At 35.7% G+C, this 21,950-nt stretch overlaps 1 protein-coding gene across 2 annotated transcripts in view; it reads left to right on the top strand.

Moving 5' to 3' along the window:
* The window catches only part of GALNT13 (polypeptide N-acetylgalactosaminyltransferase 13), a 552,783-nt gene that overhangs the window by 515,619 nt on the left and 15,214 nt on the right, over nucleotides 1–21,950 (top strand). For both annotated transcript variants that reach the window (XM_024735936.1, XM_024735937.1), the window contains one exon: nucleotides 17,001–17,135. In XM_024735936.1, the coding sequence (XP_024591704.1) occupies nucleotides 17,001–17,135 (135 nt within the window). The remainder of the gene's footprint in view (nucleotides 1–17,000; nucleotides 17,136–21,950) is intronic.

The following is a 21,950-nucleotide window of genomic DNA, read 5'->3' as shown; positions in this document are numbered from 1 at the left end:
TGCTTGGCTGGGAGAACTTCTCTTGACTTTGGTTGGCTTATGCTCCTACCAGGAGACTAAAATATACTGAGGATGGAATGGTAAATTGTCTCAATCACTCATCCAACAAAACCTGGTTATGCTAGCCTATAATAGATACTCTAGATGAGGTTAGTAGATGATGTTAGTAGGAGAAAATACCTAAAGACATACGTTTCACATTGACCTGGTTTTTCAGGGGGTCATGTGGTATCTGTTCATCAAGTCCATCAATACAAGAAGTTAGTTCCCTTCCAAGTAAGTCTCAGCAGGGCCTGCTATCATGGGATCAGTCTAGTATCAAAAAAACCTTTGGGATACATACACAAGTCAGTGAGACCATTATTTCTATGCTACTCTGTTTATTCTTGATTCTTTTCATTCTACTTTCCCAGGAAATTAAAGCTCAAAACTCATACCAATTCCTGGGCTTACACACATTGCTTCAAACTGACTAATGCACATTTCTACTTGAAGGACCAAGTGTAGCCTCAAATTCAGTGTGTCTATAATTAACTCATCTTTCATGAAAAGCCCTTTTTCTTCAATCTTTGTATTCATCTATCTTTTTACATTTTCTTCTTTTATCTCTTATCACACACCCTGCCCTTCTCGAACTAGGCACTAAGCCTTGTGGATTCTTTCTACATGTCCTTTTCCCCTATTCCTTCTTTTCTTTTATTAATAATTCTACTTTCCAAATCTTGGCCTTGATTGCTTCATATTTGAGTTACCACAATAGTTTCAATATAGTTTCACCAGAGCTCCAGCCTGTCTTTACTCCACCCTCATTCAATAATGAAAACTCCTTTAAAAATACCATTCCCAACTGGAAAAACAAAAAACTTTAGAGCCCCGTTATTACAAGATAAAATTAACATTCTTTACTAGTCAAAGCTCTACACAGTCTGACTCCTTCTTACCCTTGTAATTTTATCTCCTGTTGCTCACCCATACAAACTCTCAACTCTATCAACTCTACTGAGTATAGCCAGAACAGACATTTTAAAAATTGTTACTGAAATCCATTTTTAAAAATCATATCCTTGCCTTTTCTTTTACCCACCTGATATCACCTTTCTCCACTTTTCTAACTACATAAATTCTAGTTTACATAATTCCATAGTTTACATTGTTCTAGTTCCACTTCAAAATTCACCGTCCTCCATATAATAATTTGGTTTTTTTCTGATTTTCAATATACATTTATACTTCCTTTTGCTGAACTCACAATACTTTAATTTTTCACATTTGTTTTTTACTTACTCATATACCATATCTCCATGTTTCTCTTTTAACTCTCCTATTTTCATTCAATTGTGTTTATTCAACTCATTTCCAAAAACAAACTGTAAACTTTTCTTCAAACAAGTATTAGTTAATTTCCTTTTCTTAATCCTTCTACAGTAATAAATGCTTATTGAAAGAATGAATGGGTAAACAAATTCATACAAAATTTTCCAAGTTACCCAAGGACCTGCTGTTAACACAGAAATAGCTTCAAAATTTTGGGGAAACCACATAAAGGAAAATCGTCCTGGAAGATGAAACTGTTCCTATGAAAATGCCTAGATTTGAGGCTGTAATAGGCTGAAAAACGACCCGCAAACGTATCCACATCCTAAGCCTTGGTACCTGTAAATGTTACCTTATATGGCAAAAAAGGACAGTGCAGATGTGATTAAGGATCATGATACAGGAGATTGTCCTGGATTATCTGGCTGGCACTAAAAGCAACCACATGTATCCTTATAAGAGGAAAGCAGAGGGAGATGTGACACACACATAGACAAGGAGAAGGAAATGAGACCACAGAGGCAGAGATAGGAGTGATGTGGCCACAAGCATAGGAAATATAGTCTGTTGCCAAAAGCTAGAAGAGGCAAGGTACAGATTCTCCCCTAGAGACTCCAGAGGAAACACTGCCTTGCTGGTTCCTTGATTTCAACCTAGTGAAACTGACTTCAAATTTCTGGCCTCCATAACTGTGAGAGAATAAATCTCCATTGTTTTAAGTCATCAAGTTTGCGATAATTTGTTTCAGCAGCCACAGGAAACTACTGTAGGTCCTCACAAAGAGAACTCCAGGAAGTCTCTAGCTCAGTGTTCTTAAGCAATCCACCCCTTCGGAGGTTTAAGATATAAGATACAAAACCTTCCTCCAAGTTAAAAACATGTATTACTTTATCTTGCTACTTCAAGAAATCAAGTAGTAGCTACAAAGAATGGCTCTAAATTATACTGGTCCTACAGAATATTTTAATTATAGAAAATTTGGTTTTGGATATTCCATTTTAACTTGAGTTTTTGTATTCTATTTTAGTGCAATTGTAGTAGTAAATAAAATTGTCAATACCTCCAAATCCTATATTAATAAAAATTTTAAAGTATAAAATAACTAAAAGTGAATCCATAAATATTAAATGATGATGGCCTTTTCCATTAATAGTTAATAACTTCTGCACAGAAGTTTTAAAATTGTTTTTTCAAATCTTAATTCAAGAACTGAGTAAACAATCAACAGGTAACATTTTCTTAATTCAAACAAATTATATTATCTTTTGTATTAAAGAAACACGTATTAAGCCTGGAGTTGATTAAAACTTACAGGAACTTAAACTAATGATCTTATTCTGCCTAGTTTTGCCTGGCCAGAGTGTTTCCTGGCATAGAAATAAATGGCAAATCTGTTGTGTTCAATCCTTTTCTTTCCCCTTGTAGGAGTTACTCAGAGATTGTGAGATCTTAATACTTCCAAAAACTGAGCCCTAGTATTGTCTATTTCTTAGATCTATCTTTTCTTCTAAGTGTTGTACAGTCCAATTTTATGTATTTCTGCTTAATGATAGTTAACATCTATCACATTTGACACTTTTTTTAAAAGCAATGGAAAAATTGGCAATGCAAGTCAACTTAGAAACCACTTTTACTATTTTACTGTAAAGTGTTTAAAATTAATACCTGAAATCCTACATTCATTTAAATAAGCCACAACTTTGGCTCCAAGCTTTCTAGCTGTAAGTACAACACTGGTTATATGACTTATTGGGTCAATAATATAAAAACAAACCAGCTTCAAGAAGGTTCAATTATTTCTGGTGTTGAGATAATAAAAATGTCTACCCTGATTCCTGATAAGGAGAGAATTATATGGAAAAGGAAAGGCACTGGACTAAACTTGGAAGGGACAACAGTCTCTATGAGGGCATCTAAGGAAATGATGATGATATCAAAGTATGTGCACATAGTGGACAAAAGAAATACTTATTCTATTGATAAATCAATTAAAGTGTATCATCATATCAGCCCATCTCTAAAAAGCTTAAAATTAAATTTCTATAAAGCTTAAATATTAAAATACTTTAAGATCTTTGGGAAAATTCACATAAATTTGTATTCATTTTATTAATGGAATTTCTAGAATATTTTGAAAAACCCCCTTTGAAAAGTGAAATATCACACACTTTCACAAAGCAGAAACTTTAATACTACTGTATTTTTACAAAATACACACAGGCATATGTACTTCTCTTATTGCACACCATCAATAGAATTTTTCTTAATGACAAGGGTAGACTGTTAACCGAAAAACTTACTAAAAGAAAAATGTTTTGCTACTAGCAGTTTTGCTACTAGCTCCCTCAGCCCACCAGTTTATCTCTTCTGAAGCTTCTATTACTTAGAGATGGACTATAAGCTTTCTGCTAACTTCCTCATGATAGGTTTGTCTCCACTGAACAATTCAGTCCCAGAAGAACCTTCCTCCTCTGTATTTTTTTCAATCTTCTGACCCTCATTCCTTTCTCTATTTTATCTTCAAATGCTTTCATCCTGTCTTAATGCATAATTGTTGACTTAACACTCTGGTCTTAATCATTACCCTGAGCTGCTTGCTTGTTCAAGTCATCTTCCTACCAACATTTTATTATATTTAATATTAAAAAATTTAATGGATTGAATGCATGAATCTACTATATATGAAGAATATTAACGTCCTTTGAAATGATCCCCTCTTCTCCCTTAGAGTGTGTGTGCCTAAATTTTACTGAGGACATAAATAATTATTTAATATTACCATTTGAAGCACTCTGTAATAGCTAAAATAATAACTTGGCTTACTCTAGTAGAAAAAGCCACTTTATTAGTTTCTAAGTAAGGTAAATAATGTCTATAGTTTCTAAATTAACAGTGTTGGCTACCCCAGTTTTATATTCACCAGAAGCCAAGCAGAGCCCATACTCATGATCATATGCTTTGCTATACCTAAGATTTTCTTCATCTTACTGTATTCCCAATTCTATCCTAGTTAATAAATTCTTACAGTATTGGAAGAAAGTAACAAGTAAGGGTATACCTAGGGTTTTTTTCCCTTCCAAATATGAAAACTTGTTTTTTGGGGAAAGAAAACACATGAAGCCTAGATAACAAAAAACTGGACAAGAAATTTATGTTCAAATATTTGACTAACCAATGCAAGGAAGAGAAAGTTTAGAAAAAGGAAAAAAAGTCTAAGAAATCTGCAAGCCAAACAAAATGTCAGGTATAATATTTTTACAGCACCAAGATTTTTAAGGCATTCTTTGCTTAAAACTCACCAATTTTTAAAAGATGTCATCATATACAAGATTTTATTGAGGATAACCCAAAATGAGGAGACTAATCAAATGCAAGCTTATACACTTACATGGCTGAAAAAAAAAATGTTTTAAATATTTCATTTGTTCCCAAATAACTATATATCCCATATATAGTTTGCCTTGTTGTTAGAAATCCTGATATAACAATAGTAACAAGATAGCAACAAAATATCTTCCATATTTTAATGACCCTAATTATACATTCTTTGTATCAAATAAAAAAATTATACCTAAGATATCATGGAATTGTCATCATTTTTCTGTATAAACTATGAAGAACAAATCTTTCTAATTTTTATTAGGTATTTCTCCTAGTTAACAATCTAGCCTCATCTTTACAAACTATTGTTTTTATTTATATGGATGTAAGCCAATATTTCTCCTTTGCACGAAACAATTTTTTTCTATATTTTTCTAGGATTAATTGCATCCTACACTAAATTAAAGCATATAGCAGCAGTATGAGTTGGTTTAGTTATTAATTAAGTTCTTTATGGGTATATTATGAATGCTTCTTCCCAAAAGCCTATGGCAGTGATGGGGGTGGAAATTATATTGAACACTACTCCTATAGTAAACATTTGCAGGTGTTTTAAGTATGTATATATAATTTGAGTCTCACAATAACCCTGAGAGGAAGGTATCATAATTAGGTTATATACTTCATATACCCTACTACACTACACCATACTTGATCTGAGTCAGCTTTGGTGAAAAGTTAACCTCAGAGGACCTGAGTGTCAAAATCCCTCTGTGACTTTTAGTCTGCTTGGACTGCTAGAACACAATACCATAGACTGGGTGGATTAAACAACAGACATTTATTTTCTCACAGTTCTTGAGGCTGGAAGTCTTAGATGAAGGTGCCAGCATGGTCATGTTTTGGGGAGGGCCCTCTTTCTGGCTTGCACACAGCTACCTTCTTGCTGTTTCTTCACATGACAGAGAGCAAGCAAGCTCTGATCTCTTCTTCTGCTTATAAGGCACTAATCCCATCACAGGGCCCCACCCTCATGACCTCATCTGAACCTAATTACTTCCCAAATACACCACCTCCAAATACCATCACACTGGGAATTATAGCTCAACATATGAATTGGGGTGGTGGGGTGACATTCAGTCCATACCAAAGGTGTTATGAAGTCCCTTGTCCTTTCTGGCCCTCAATTTCTAATCTGTAAATTGATATGGTTGAACTAGACATTCTCAGTTAATATTCTTTATCACTATTGCTAGATAGGCAAGAGATAACTCCAGATGATTTGTGAAAGCTGCAGTCCAGTGCCAGGGACATGAATTTAGAAAGCTTGAATTTAGGGGAAAAAAATTTAGAAAACAAATGTTTTTAGAAGATAGAACAATGTGAAAATTTTGAGCAACCTGCCAGTCACAAAAAAGTAATGACTTAAAGAAAAAAGAACCTATTAATCACTAATTCATTGAACACCATATATATATATATACCCAGTAACGTATGGGCACCAAGAGGAAATAAATATACACTTAAAACTCAAACTTCTGGGGCTTCCCTGGTGGCGCAGTGGTTGAGAATCTGCCTGCCAATGCAGGGGACACGGGTTCGAGCCCTGGTCTGGGAAGATCCCACATGCCGCGGAGCAACTGGGCCCGTGAGCCACAATTACTGAGCCTGCGCGTCTGAAGCCTGTGCTCCGCCACGGGAGAGGCCGCAATAGTGAGAGGCCCGTGCACCGCGATGAAGAGTGGCCCCCACTTGCCACAGCTAGAGAAAGCCCTCGCACAGAAACGAAGACCCAACACAGCCATAAATAAATAAATAATTAATTAATTAAAAAAACCTCAGACTTCTTTTTGTGTATAAGGAAGTAGGGAAGATGCTGTTTGTTACATGACATACAGTCCTTTCCATGAGTAACCCTAAGAGAATTTCATGCTGCACTGAGTATTGGAAGAGTTGTTTGCCTCCCCAGAAGCAGGTTTTTCTTTTCTTTTTTACTCCAAATACATGGTTCACCCAGAGACAATAATTTTATAATATTAATTATAAAATTAATAATATTCTATGGATAAGTATTTATACTGGCATCATACTTGGATTCTTTTTATTATATTACCATTTTTGTAAATGGGCACACAATCCCTACCCTCAATCTCAATGGGAATACAAAACAATTATTCTTGAAACAAAGAATATTTGTACTATTATACAGAAGGCATTCAGAAAAAAGGTCTGATAAGGACAGGAGTGGGTCTTAAATGCTTCACAAAGCTGTCAGGGAGCACAGAGAATGGAGTGTGTGCAAGGACAGCGAGGACACCAGTGTAAATGGAGTGGAAGGCCTGGACTAGGGAGAGTGGAAAATTAAGTTTTATAAGTAGTGGAGCTAAGATTTTAATAGAATGTAAATGTCAAGCAAGGAAATTTTTACTTGGGACAAAAGGAGCAATAATCTTTCAGAGTGCAAAGGTTGCCAAAGGATAGCTTGTAATCTATTTCTGATACAACCTCATGAAAATACTTGCACATGCACTTTTGTTATTAAAAATGGCATGGTGAATGTGGCCAAAATGAAAAGGGCTTTTTATTCATGTTATTTAGTACCCAAGTATAATTTCACTACAGAACTTTCTGTCAGTTCATTTATTCTATTATCAAAGGACTTGATCCAATACTGAGCAAGAAGCTACATGTGGTATGTACAGAAATGATACCTTTCCATTAAAGGAAAAAAGGCTTCATTGGGTTACCATGGAAACAGCCTACCATCCATTCCAATTTCTAGTAAAGAATCTTAGTCTTCTAATGAAAACCTACCAGATAGATATACTTCTACTCCATCTCTCTAGTTGCTAACTTTCTAAACAGATTTTACAGTGTTCTTTTTATTTAAAGGAAGTAAAATGTGCTTATTTGGCTGGGATATGCAGACATTGTTTGTTTTAAGAGGCACTTTCCCCCACACCCTGCCCCAAGAAAACAGCAGCTAGCAAATTCAGAGGTGCACTGTATGGTCCCTGTAACACCAAAGAATGATCAAAGTGGTCTCCCTAGGTCACGGTGGCCAGTGTTCAATCCACATCTTACACACTGATGAGACCAAGTGCTATTTCTAGGTGGTGGAAATCATTACGTTACAATGTGCTCACTAAAGAGAACTTTTCTTCCTTCAGTGGCCCAAACAAGTGGCCCATGAGCTAGATTTATTTTTTACTATGAGAATCTTAATGTGGTTACATATAAATCTGATATAAAGACATGGCCCCCAGTTTTAGACTGAAGTTTTTAGGACATGTTAATATTGATCTCTGAGATCTCCTATACAGAAGAATTCCAAATAATTTATGTAGACAAGTTCCCCTCCAGAAGATGGAATTTATCTCTCCTCCCGCTTGTGTGTGGGCTGTGCTTACTGACTTGCTTTCTAAGAGTAGAATATGGAAGGGTGTGGTGGTGACTTTGCAGTGGAGAAACATGGCAAATGCTGCCCTGGGTGAGTGATCAAGGCTCTACACTGTGAGTCATGTTAATACCATGTACCCCTGATAAAATGTGAGGAGAATGGCACTTCACTTTTGTGATCTTCCCCCCAAAAATCTATAATCCCAATCTAACCATGAGGTGAACATTAGACAAACCCAAACTGAGGTACACTCCACAAAATACCTAACTAGTGCTCCTCAAAACTGTCAGTCATCAAAAAGTAAAGTCTGAGCATCTATCAGAGTTGGCTAAGGAGATATGACAACTACATGTAATGTGGTATCCTGGATGGGATCCTGGAAAAATGAACATAGGACCATATGGGAAATTTAAGGAAAAACCTGTGAAATCTGAATAAAGTTTGGAGTTTTTTAAATATCCCAGAAGCAAAATGTTAACTGTGTAAAAAGAGCATGGGATTTGGGGCCTGACAGACCACAGATCAAAGACAGGTTTTCCCACTTGCAAACTGAGTGACCTGGAATTTATCTAACCATTTTGAACGTCACATTCCTTATTTGAAAAAAAAGAAATTATAATACTAACCCTGAAAAGTTACTGAAGAAATTTATGATATATGCTATATCATATTTAATATACTAATATTTAAAATGACTGCTATCTTGCCAAACACATGGCAGATTATCCCAAAATGTTGGCTTTCTCTCCTTCCACCTGCTTCCAGCCCAACATCCAAAAGGCCAGAATCTCTGTCCCTCTGCCTGCTGGTTTTCTCTGCCAGAGGCTGCTTTGCCCACCTTGTCACACCTGAGGAATTAATCAACTCTACTCCCTGGAAGCACACCTCAAGCAAAAGCTGAGGGCAAGTGGTATAATTATCCCAGGTCCTTCACCCTTCCAGGGAACTGAATCTGAGGCTTGTTCCAGCTGGTTGCCAGTTTCCCAACAGGATAAGGCTCCAGTTATCTACAGTGTAACTAATTTGTAATATACCCTTTATTGGCTGCTTTGCCTTCCCTGCACTCCTACTGGTCTTTCTTGGGATCATCTACATAATAAAAACTACTTGCACTTGAATCCTTGTTCAATGTCAGCTTCTGGAGGAAGCCAAACTAAATTGATCTTAGTTGGCAGCAATGATGAATGACATAAGTAGGATTTCTTTAAGCTTGAAACCATCTAGAAAAGTTCAGTATTATTTGATTCAGTGCCAATGCTGTGCTAATAATATGGAGGTGAATTTTTAAAATTATGTCTAATTTAAACTAAACGGTAGTTTACCTTTACAGATAAGATGCAGTTACAACAGATACACAATAAGTTTCTTTGTGCTATCTTAAGGACTTTATAATTTGCCTTGAGACTTTTTAATATATTTAATATAATTTTTCTCTAATTATATGCAACATACCAGTTTTAGGAAGTGTCTAATAATACAATGTATGTGGAAAAGTTTTGAAATAATATAAAATACCAGTAAAAATACATTCAGAAATGATATCACAAAGTCTTCTATCATTAATTTGTGGCTAATAAAACAAACACTAAAATGAATGTACAGTCTATATATATACGTATATATATGTCATGTGAATAATATATATTATTACTGCTATGTTTATTTTACATTCACAGGCATAAATGAGTAAGAACCTCAAAGACCAGATATCTTGCTGCTCCATGGTTCCAACTAATGATATAGTCATAAAGGGAAAGTATGTATAAAATTACCCATGACTGAAGGAGAATATCCCATCCAAAAATTTAATTTACTTCCCTTGTAATTTATATGTGTGAAGGCCAGTTCTTCAGATAAAAAATATTTAAGGAATAATTCAGTGGGGGAAAACATAGGAAAGAATATCATCAAGAGAAACCTAATTTGTTACAGAAAATCAGTACCATGAGAACATCAAGAACAGAGTTCAAGCAGGTTGGAATAGTGGAGGAAACTCTTACAGAAATGTTGGCACTTGCTTGGATGTCTGCTATCAAAGTTTCATGAATGGCCTATATGGTTTAGATAAAGCCTGAAAACGTTTAACATTCTCAAAAGTATCACGGAATAAATAGATAGATGAATCACTGAATGAATAGATAAATGATAGAGACATAGCATGGGAGAAGGTGTTCTACATGGTGAGAATAATTTAGTTTTTACATGCATCTCCTTTAACCTGATGGTCACTGTATTAATTTCCTATTGTTGTATAACAAATTACTACCAATTAAGTGGCTTAAAACAACACAAAATTATTAACTCACAGTGCTATAGGTCAGAAATTCAGGCACAACGTGGCTGCGTTCTCTGCTCAGGGTCTCACAGGACTGAAATGAAGGTGTTGGTCAGAGCTGTGATCTTACTGGAGGCTCCAAGATTCCTGGTTATTGGCAGATTTCAGTTCCTTGAAGCTGGAGGACTGAGGACCCATCTTCCTCAGTCTGCAAAGACACAGTCTTATGTAACATAATGTAATCATGAAGTAACTTTCCTGTCATGGTCACAGTCTCACCAATATTCAAGGGCAGGGTGTTAAACAGGGCATGTACACCAGGGGACAAGAATCTTGGGGCCATCTGAGAATTCTACCACAGTCACATAAAAAACAATATCTACCATTCAAGTATTATATCTTGAGGTATCTTTTGGAAGGAATTCCTACTAGGCTTATATTTGCAATTTATATTCTTCAATATTACAATAGTAGAATATGAGTAAATATTTGGAAAATATTTGAGTATAGATTCCTGAATTGCAGACTTCCTTTAAAACCCTTCAAGGCAGAGTAAGTTATTAAACATACATAAACTTTAACACCAGTAGTGTTTAAAATGGGAGGATTTGGGCTTCCCTAGTGGCGCAGTGGTTGAGAGTCTGCCTGCCGATGCAGGGGACACGGGTTCGTGCCCCGGTCCGGGAAGATCTCACATGCCGTGGAGCGGCTGGGCCCGTGAGTCATGGCTGCTGAGCCTGTGCTCCACAACGGGAGAGGCCACAACAGTGAGAGGCCCGCGTAACACAGAAAAAAAAAAAAGAGGATTTAACAATGAAGTAGAAAGAAAATAGAAACAACAGTCACATTTTATTATATTAGTGCATCCTGCTTATTTTATTACCTTATTCTCTTGCTCTGTTTTCCATAAAGTGTACTAAAGAACTCCAAAGAGCAACTGCTTTCATTGAAATTCAGCAAGTAATTACTGGACACATACTCTTCTCCTAGAATTGTTTCCAAAGGTATTCAAAATATATCTCTAGCATTATTACTGAGGCAGCGAGGTTTAAAAAATAAAACAAAAAGATGAAACAAACTGTAATCAAATGTAGATTATATGCCTGGATTTTGCACAGATAATTACTGATACTGAGATGTCACTTGGGCTAAGTACTGTGTTTAGAGTTTAGATGAATTACCTCATTCAACATCTGAAACAGCCCAGGAAACAGGAGGCATCTTTATCCCTTTTCCCAGATAAGGAAGGTAAGATTTGGTCAAAGTCTCACAGTAATTCTTTCTGAAGAGTGTGGAGGAAGGTCTCAAACCCAGGTCGTGTCATTTTCCAAAGCCCATTGTATATGCACAGATGATATCATACCTACAATAAAGTGCAGATAAGCTATCAGGGTAAGAGTAGTTACAAAAATGCTACATGAAGAAAGTGACGAATGTACTAAGACTTTAAGGTGGTGATCTTTTCCTGGGCAAAGTGAAATGGATAGTCCTAATGATATGATCAGCACATACCAGGTCAGGGATGGAAGAATGAGGTGACTTGCTGAGTACAAACAGGGAACTACCAGAGTGTTACATAGTTATATTGAAGTGAAAGGGGAAAGAGTTAAGCCTTCATAGGTGATACTGAGGACAGACTGGGAATACTGAACTTGAGATACACACTCACATCCTGTTTTTAACAAGTCTTTTAGAGCATTAAAACTGTAAAAGACCATAGATACCATGTAGGCATGTAAGATAAGAGTACACAGCTAGAAGCTACCTACATCTCCTTACCCTCTTCTATATAAACCACTGGGCTAACAGGCTATAAACAGAATCTGAAATCAATTAAGACAAAAATCTTTTGTCTGAGAGCAAAAGTCTGTTTGGCATCTCCATTGATGAATTCAATTCCATCTATGCATTCTCCATGCTAATATCAGGATGGTGTGACATATAGTAAGAGAGAATGTGTTAAAAAATAAATCACTGCTAAATGTTGAATTTTTAATCACTAAACAATTTTCTTTGTTATTTCAATACAAATGTTCCTGGGCTATTTTTACAGAATGAGGGACAAACTATTATGATGTTTATTTTCTTATAATTTGTCCTTCTGGATGGTTGTTAACAGATTTCTCTGACTGTATTTCAAATACCTAAAGGGATTCCCAGAGGGCCCAAAGCTCCAAAATGGGTATGTAAAGGGCAGTATGGTCAAGTGAAGGAACAGTGACAATGACCCTGGGGTCCAGAGAGACCTCTTTCGCTAAGACGCTCTGGCAAATTGGGTGAACCCTGTAGCTTTACTGACCTCAGTTTCTTCATCTAGAAAGTGAAGCAGCTGGCATAGAGTAACATATAGAGTCTCTTCAAACTGTGAAACTTTAGAGTAAATATTGTCCTGAGGAACTCAACAGGAAAAGTATTTTATAAATTCTGAACTAAATCTAGGGAAATCAAAACCTGTATAATTAACAAAGCTGAATCAAATACACATGTGAGCCTTTTAAATACACACATATTTTTTGGCAAAATATTTCTTTATCTAAGGATAAAAGAAGGAAGGAAACCTTATGTTGAGACAGAGCCAGCAGAGGGCGTTTAGTCCCCAAGCCTCTTGCTGAAGGAGACGTGGTCCAGGTCCCAGTAACAGAACAGTGTCCTTGGTTTGCAACTTGGGCTGCTCTACAAGGTTTTGTGAATGGCTGCTATGCTGCTCGCAATTATTCAAAGGCGTAAAGATATAAGAGTATTTTTAAAGAAACAGCTATACATTAGGATTTTAAGCAAGATACAATTTTTAAAAGAATGTATTGACACATTCTTTCATTGTGCGAAGTAAAGTACTAATTTACTGCAGTATATTTTAGATAATTCTCACACAGTCTTTAAAAAATGTTTAAATGTTGTTCAATTTTAGATATTTGAAGAATCATAAAATACCTTTGGACACACTTCGCAAGAAGAAAAATCCAGAACAAACTGTATGCATGTGTGATATAATGAAAAAGTTTACCTTCTCTGAAAAAATATTAAGATTAAAAGGAACTGAGACTGGGCTTGGCTATCATCTTTCATATGTTGGGAGTTATTCCTAAACTCATCTGAGTGCATCAGTTCAGAGACAGAAATCAATCTAACTTCAATAAAGTATACATAAAAGCAAGTAAATCATCTAGTCATAGTAAAGAACCACTTTACAAAGATATATTTAAATGGAAAAATGATTATGAAAATGATTGCTCTGACGCTTTTGGAAAGTATAACTGGATGGTACGATTTTAGGCCCAGATATTGAGATACAATAGATTTGAAAAATTTGCAGTGACATTTGGAAAACTAATCCCATTACTTTTAAAGGCTTCAACCAGCATTAGGAATAAAAGGAAGTGTATTCATTTCCTCAAACTGCTATAACAAACCATCACAAACTGGATGGCTTAAAACAAAAGAAATTTATTGACTTACAATTCTCGAGGCTGGATGTCTGAAATCAAGGTGCCAGAAAGGGCATATTCTTTCTGAAACCTGTAAGGGAGAATCATTCTTTGCTGCTTCTAACTTCTGGTGTTTGCCAGCAATCACCATGACTTGTAGATGCATCAGTTAATTTTTTTTCAATTGCAAAGTCCAAAGAAAGATAATTTCATATATAGAGTCAGAGAGTATTCTATAGATACCTTTCTTAAATGTGATGTAAATTACATATCTATTAATTGACCCAAAAGTGAATCAAAATTAGAAATTGAGGAACAAAGAATGCTTTGTGGACTTCTCTCTAGAACTTTTTCAATAGTTAAAGTTTCCAAACTATCATTAGAGACCTGAGGAGAATTGATGCTCAGGCCATGATTATACTCATTATGCAAAATTAATGGTGAATATAGATGCTTTGGTGTCTCCATTTACATTGCCATCTGTATACAACTAAAATAAAGCAATTTCAAAGTGGAAAATTATCCTTCACATTGAAATAATCCTATAATGGGCAAAAGAAATTTCTCTAGAAACTACCCTCTCTCACATCAAGGTGTACTACCAGATTCATTTATTTAATTAAATATGCTTGCAATTGTATTAAAAAAATACTAGCCATGTTTGGGAAGGATACAAATACTTATCTTAGATGGGTGTTTCCTTTATTCTTCTTTTGGTTACTCTTTTTCCATGAAAAGTATATACATTGAAAAGTATAAAAAGTATACACATATACATGATACTTCAAAGATAGGAAAATCTTTTCTGAATTCAATACATGAAATCTATAATATATTTTATATTGTTTAAATAAATGAACTTTATACACTTCCCAAGTTTTTATATTGTTAAGTAAAATGTATAACCTTTGTGAAAATTTTCCTTTTAAGATGTTGGCTTAAAAGGGTACTTGGGTTCCATCACTGACTTTGCATCTCCCTCTTACCACTACTTGTGATCTTCCTAGAAGCCCTGAGTACCAGTGCTACAGAGGCAACCATTTCAAGACTAACTTAGTCAGCTTACAGGCTAGGACTCAGAGTTTATAAATGATCTGTAGAGCTGACTTCCTCAGATTTCATCAGGTTGCTTTGGGAAATGAAAAGACCTTGAAATGACCTTCCTCATCATACTCCCTCTTGACATTGCAAAGAAAAAATAAATACCCACAGAATACTGAAGCATGCTTATCATAACTAACAGAAGAAAACAACTTTTATAATTATGTACTTAATAACCCTTACAAAACTTTAATAATCAATGTTATAAATAAATTATTCGCACTAGGAACAAAATAATAGAGATTATTATAGCATTAGTTTGAATTAGCTAACAATGAGTCTGCTATCTACCCTGACATTTCTTGGATATTTTGAGAAGAATTATAGTCAAGCCCAGCCAAAACCACATGAGAAAGGTAAACATAGAGCCTGCCTTTAAGGAGATCTCTAAAGATAATTCTACAACCTTCAGAAACCCACTGACAATATTTAATAAAGTTTATGTGATGTACTTATGTTATAGAAAGGAAACTGATGAAAAACATCACTGTCTCTAGACTTAGGGAATTGGTCATATGGTGGTGGCAACAAGGACTGCCCTTTACGGAGCTCCATAAAGTTTACAAACTTTATTTTATTGAACCTGTTGTGTAAGTTTTATAAGGCAAATATAATTCAGAAAATACGATGTCACCAAATATTAAGAATTTAATAATTTAGTTAACATCCTCTAACACCATACAGAAAAATAAACTCAAAATGGATTAAAAACCTAAATGTGAAACTGGATACTATAAAACTCCTAGAGGAAACATAGGCAGAACACATAAATCGCAGCAATACCTTTTTGGATCCATCTCCTAGAGTAATCAAAATAAAAACAAAAATAAACAAATGGGATCTAATTAAACTTAAAAGCTTCTGTACAGCAAAGGAAGTCATAAACAGACAACCTACAGAATGGGAGAAAATATTTGCATATGATGCGACCTACAAGAGATCAATCTCTAAAGTATACAAACAGCTCAATATCAAAAAAAGAAACAACCCAATCAAAAAATAGGCACATCTAAACAGACATTTCTCCAAAGACGACATACAGATGGCCAAAAGGCACATGAAAAGATGTACAACATCGCCAATTATAAGACAAATGCAAATCAAAACTACAATGAGGTATCACCTCACGCCAGTCAGAATGACCATCACCAAAAACTCTACAAACAATAAATGCTAGAGAGTGTGTGGAGAAAAAGGAACCATCCTACACTGTTGGTGAGAATGTAAATTGGTATAGCCACTATGGAAAACAGTATGAAGTTCCTTAAAAAGCTAAAAATAGAACTTCCATATGATCCGCAATCCCACTCCTAGGCATATATCCAGAGAAAACTATAACTCGAAAAGATACATGCACCCTAATCTTCACTGCAGCACTATTTACAATAGCCAAGGTATGGAAGCCTCCTAAATGTCCATTGACAGAGGAATAGATAAAGAAGATGTGGTATATAAATACAGTGGAATTTTATTCAGCCATAAAAAGAATGAAATAATGCCTTTGCAGCAACATGGATGGACCTAGAGATTAACATACTAAGTGAAATAAGTCAAAGAAAGACAAATATCATATGATATTGCTTATATGTGGAATCTAAAAAATGATACAAATGAACTTACTTACAAAACAGTAACAGACTCACAGACATAGAAAACAAACTTGTAGTTACCAAAGGGGAAAGGGGTAGGGATGCAAATGTATAAATCAGGAGTTTGGGATTAACATATACACACTACTATGTATGAAACAGATAACCAACACAGACCTACTGTATAGCCCAGGGAATAATACTCAATATTTTGGAATAACCTATAAGGGGAAAGAATCTGAAAAAGAATACATATACATCACTTTGCTCTACACCTGAAACTAAGCATTGTAAATCAACTATTACTTCAATTTAAAAAAGGAAAAAAAAGTTAGAATTACAAAAATAATAATTTAGTTTGTTAAACTGAGTTCACAAAAAGCACATGACACTGTACATATTTTGTAGTTGAAGAAAAAGACGCAGAGAGATGAACTAGCTTTCTCAAGAGCACACAGCAGAGATCATTTGAAAACACAAGTTTATCTGATATGAAAGCTTCCACAGATAAATCTGCTATACTGCAATTTTTTTAAAGAAGATATTATTTTATTGGCTGACTCTTATATTTTCAGGTATTTTCTTATACTGCTGACAAAGAAATCAGAACCGATGACTTGTGCTTGGATGTGTCTAGACTCAACGGACCTGTAATCATGTTAAAATGCCACCACATGAGAGGAAATCAGTTATGGGAGTATGATGCTGAGGTATATTATTTTCTTAATTTATTTCTTATTTAATGCTTAGACTCAGTTATGTATTTCAAATACATTTAAATCCTAAGCTATTTTTTCTCTGCATTGAAAGAATTGTATTTTCAAGCATGCATGCTCATAGCTGAAAACATTAGGATGGTATATCATATAAATAGGTTTTTGCCAAACTAGTCCATTAGTATAAAATATACATAAGGAAAATAAAGTCATTTTTATGTGCTTAAACTCTGTTATCACCATGTACATGCTCAACATAAAGTAGGTAATGGACAGGCCATGCCTATCTGAGAGGTGTGTGTGTCCTGTATGAAAATGTGCATACAGGACAATATCACTAATATTCTCATATTTTCAAATTTTACATTTTACATGGTTATAATCTGTGATATTTATGCTTCTCAACTTAAAGGAAAAAAGAAAATAGCCACAAAAATTAGCATGAATTAGTGTTCTTTACATTAGTAAATACTTTGCAGAATTCAATGAATTAATTAGATACATAATCAGCTAAGGAGTATCTTCACAATATAGCACATTTTTCTGATAGAAGAGAGGGATAGAAAACAGTGAAATTACTGTTGGGAATTTATAGCCAGGCAGTGTGTAAAAACCAGATCGACCATCAGATGGAGCTAATAAAGAAAGAAATATTTTCCTCTGCATAAGGAAGGTGCATTGAAACAGCTGCATTTCTTTCAGTTCTCTTTGCTTAGCAAAATAAATTGGTCATCTTTGCTACATTTTCCACATCGTTAAATGGTTGGTGATTTATTCAAAGATAAGTAAACTTTACTCTTACAAGATAAATAATACAACAGAGATAAAAGAATTTCACAGATGCAGATGCAAGCCTATAATACTCTGCAAGAGTAACATTTTAAAAACCAACCTTCAGAGTTGTTGGTATTACTGATAGTTTAACAAGATCTTTTTAAACACTTTTTGAATGTCAATTTAATTTGCAAGATGTAGTTTCTTAAGTGGAATATCAAGAAAACACTGAATTCTAATGTGATCTGAAACTAGTTATGTAGGGTTAAAATTGGGCCCTAAAATTTATACAAGATTACCAAGCTCCTTAGACAACAAATATTTTTCTTCTGGGACATTATTAAAGACAAACACCCTGAACCCTTCCTATATTGCACCAGTGTGTTCTATTCAGACTCTTGCCTTCCTAATACGTTGTTCATCTTCTCTAACCACCAAGTTTTCTCTTCAACTGTTATCATCCATCACCATCCTTTAGGTTAAGACTGGGGATGGATGCTGTTTCCTCCAATAATATGTGTGGGTAATCCTGGACCCTGAGCTCCCTACCTCTTCAATGAGGAAAAGTACAGAAAAATGTACAAATAAAGGAGAAACAATGCAAGTTTTAAAATAAAAACTTTTGTTGTTGTTGCTGTTGTTGCTCTTTAGTTTTCACTAGGAAACAAGGACTTTACTGGGCTTGTGCTAAAAAACAAAGAAATCTAGTATATATTAAAAGGAAAGGGAAATGAGTATACATATTTTTTATAAGATGAAACAGAATTTCAGAATACCACATCTAATCTTTAAACTTTTCTATAATTTTTAAGTGACAACAGCTTCTATAGTCATAATTCAAATTCCTGCATATTTGAAATAACTATTTTTGGTAATTCCATATATTTGTTTATATTTTTATCAGCCAGTAGCAAGATTACTGAATATTAGGGGATTTTGCAAGAAAAGTGGGAAAAAATAGCTAGCTTCAGCTAAGATATAGTTTTTTGTAAATTTACTATTTTGGATAACTAGTAGTTATTCTGTTGCAGTATTTTAGAGCACTGTTATGTTCTGTGGCGTGTAAACATTATTTCTAAAACACACACGATAAAGCTTATGTCATAAATGTTGAGAAATGTTTATTTTTAAATAATCCAATCATCTTAATAATTATATAAGTTTAATTTACTCTCCCATATGTTTAGGTTTTCAGAATTGTGATGTTCACCTTGTCTAAATTTTAAATCATAATGTAGATTTTTTTGCCAAATAAAAAAATGTAGAAATCATAATGTAGAGAAGACACACGAGAATAGATTATAGAAATAATGCACTGCCTTTCTGGAAATTTCAACTTTGAAAGAAAACACTGATTTTATTTGTGAAGAGGTCAGCAGAAAGACATGATCTTTTTAATGAAATTGAAATACAATAATTATTTTTTATAATTACCTTTTCTTTAAGTTTAGGTTTATGATCACTTTAAGTCTATAAAAGTCTCAACAACTGCTACCCAAAGTGTAATTCTAGGACTAGTGCCATCACCTAGGAACTTGCTGGAAATCAGGAATCTGAGACCACCCTAGACACACTAAGTCAGAGTCTGTATTTTAGCAAAATCCCCAGGTCATTTATGTACATGTTAAGAGTTTAGGAAGAACAAATCTAGACAGTGGCCAAACATCTGCTTATCTTTCTTAGTCTTTTTATATGCACTACTGAAAAATATTGCAAAGTTAGGAAAAAGCATAAATATGTTTTCGAAAATGACAAGGCTTCCAGGAGAGAGAGAGGAGGGAAATGGAGCATAAGGGTGAGAGGTGCTGAGATGAGAAAGGGGAGTAATTGCCAAGCAGCTCTAGTTTCATATTACAACCAGTGGAAAGTAGAAATAGCACTTGCTCTTTTTTTAATTCTTTATCTACGGCTATCAAGGGCCAATTAATTCTTCTTTGAGAAACCTCTGAGGTGGCGCACTTTCAAAGCAGAATAAGGAGTTCACAGAATTACAGAGCTGAAATTTACCTTTCAATTCTCTCCTTTTAGCCTTTATTAGGAGGAAGCTAAAGTACAAAGATTACACCACCCATGGCTGAGGCAGGATTTAGGTCCTAATGAAGTAACCAAAGAAAGCTAGTTATCAATACAATTGTGAATCTCACAGTGTGAACAACTGAAACATTCCACACCTTATCTCACAGAGTCCTTTCAATCTTAAAAAAGCAAGTCATAAATGGGAGAACTGTTCAAATATCCAGAGAAAAATTGAAACAGTATTGGTACAGGAAGGGGGACCCCTTCCAGGGCCCGAGAGTGGGCTCTCGTCTAACACTCGGAAATGAATTGTCTGAGGAGACACACATGCTGACGAAGCAAGAGACTTTACTGAGAAGGGGCACCTGGGTGGAGAGCAGGAGGGTAAGGGAACCCAGGAGGACTGCTCTGCCATGTGGCTCACAGTCTCAGGTTTTATGGTGATAGGATTCGTTTCTGGGTTGTCTCTGGCCAATCATTCTGACTCAGGGTCCTTCCTGGTGGCAAGTGCATTGCTCAGCCAAGATGGATTACAGCAAGAAGGATTCTGGGAGGACATATGGACTGGTGTCTCCTGTCTCCTTTTGACCTTTCCTGAATTCTTCCGGTTGGTGGTGGCTTGTTAGTTCTATGTTCCTTACCAGGACCTCCTATTGTTAAGATAACTCACACAAGTGGTTCCTATTGGGCCTGGCCAGGGTGGGTGGTTTCAGTCAGTGGTTCCCCTAATAACTCCCCCGGAGAGACTTCATACTCAAGATACTTCTTGGGAATTGGGGTAGAGGTCTCTTTCTTCTGTAACTACTTCCTGCTGAGAATAGGCATAGTCCTGCCTAGTAGAGTAGAAGTCTCTCTCCACCTGATCTAAATCAAGGTATTCTGTGCCCAAAACCAGCATTCACCCTCGTGGTAACAATTTAGCCTGAAACTCTTGGATCCTGTTGGAGATGAAACAGACAGGGGCCAAACAGGAGGTCTAACAGGATGGTCATCACCAGGCCCAGAAAAGGAAGGCAAAATCTGGGATGAGAGCTACAGGGTGTGTGACTTCCTTCTGATTGGTTGGTGGTGAGGTAACAGGGTGGTGTCTCCAGGAACCTTGTGCTCAGCCTGAAATTACCATCCTCTCTACCTGGGTGGGGGCCTTAGTTCCTGCAGAAAAACTCAAAGATGTTCTTATGCATACTCCTTAGGAGGAACCAGGACCCTGCCCCAAGGCTGTAACACCATTTGACGGCTCCTCCCCTGTTTTTGCATCCCCTCCCTTCCCTGATTAACAACTGTTTGAATCTGCCCTTTGGAGCTCAGGGAAGGTCTGGGAGGCTGAATGAAGTCTATATCCTATAAACAAGAAACAGGGGACACGGAAAGGATTTGTATTCCAGAGCCCCACAGAGTCCTATCAGTTTTAATTCAGGAAACTGGGTGATGACAGCTCTGGCCACTTCCTGCTAAAATGGGGCATAGTCCTGCCTCAATTTGGAAAACAGACATTGAATTGGAAATATTTCTGAGTTCCAAGTCCTGGATCTGAGTCTTGTATGATTCAAATCTCAGCCCCTGGATCTGCCATTTTTGTGTAACAGACCAAATTAGAAGTAGTTGGAAGAGTGACAACTGGAATTTTAATAGGCAAAATAAATCTCATTTCTTTTCAGGAGAATAAGCCTGAAACCCAGTCTGGACCAGGCACTTTGGAGAGACTTGTAGCCATGTAGCCAGTTGTCTAGTTTTATCTAAGTAGGTTTTAACTTTTAATGTGGTGTTAACACATAGATAACAGGCGCTACTGGTCACCATACATGTCTCTTTTTGTTAATGTATGATCTAAAACAATTCCATTGTCTAAAATGTAATAGTTACAAGAGGAGACCTTTAAAAAGTAAGGTTGCAGTTACCAGCTGCCAGCAGACATTGTTTTAAGGATGGCTGGTAGCAACCAGTTCTGAGACAGCTCAGAAAACTCAAGTTCTTAGCAATACAAGGACTTGTCTGAAATCACACCCATAGTGTCACCTA

The sequence above is a fragment of the Neophocaena asiaeorientalis genome, unplaced genomic scaffold (assembly GCF_003031525.2).
Source record: "Neophocaena asiaeorientalis asiaeorientalis breed wild unplaced genomic scaffold, Neophocaena_asiaeorientalis_V1.1 scaffold72, whole genome shotgun sequence".
In the NCBI taxonomy this organism is placed as follows: Eukaryota; Metazoa; Chordata; class Mammalia; order Artiodactyla; family Phocoenidae; genus Neophocaena; species Neophocaena asiaeorientalis.
The sequence above is the reverse complement of the archived record's forward strand: the minus strand, read 5'-3'. Positions and strand labels throughout refer to the sequence as shown.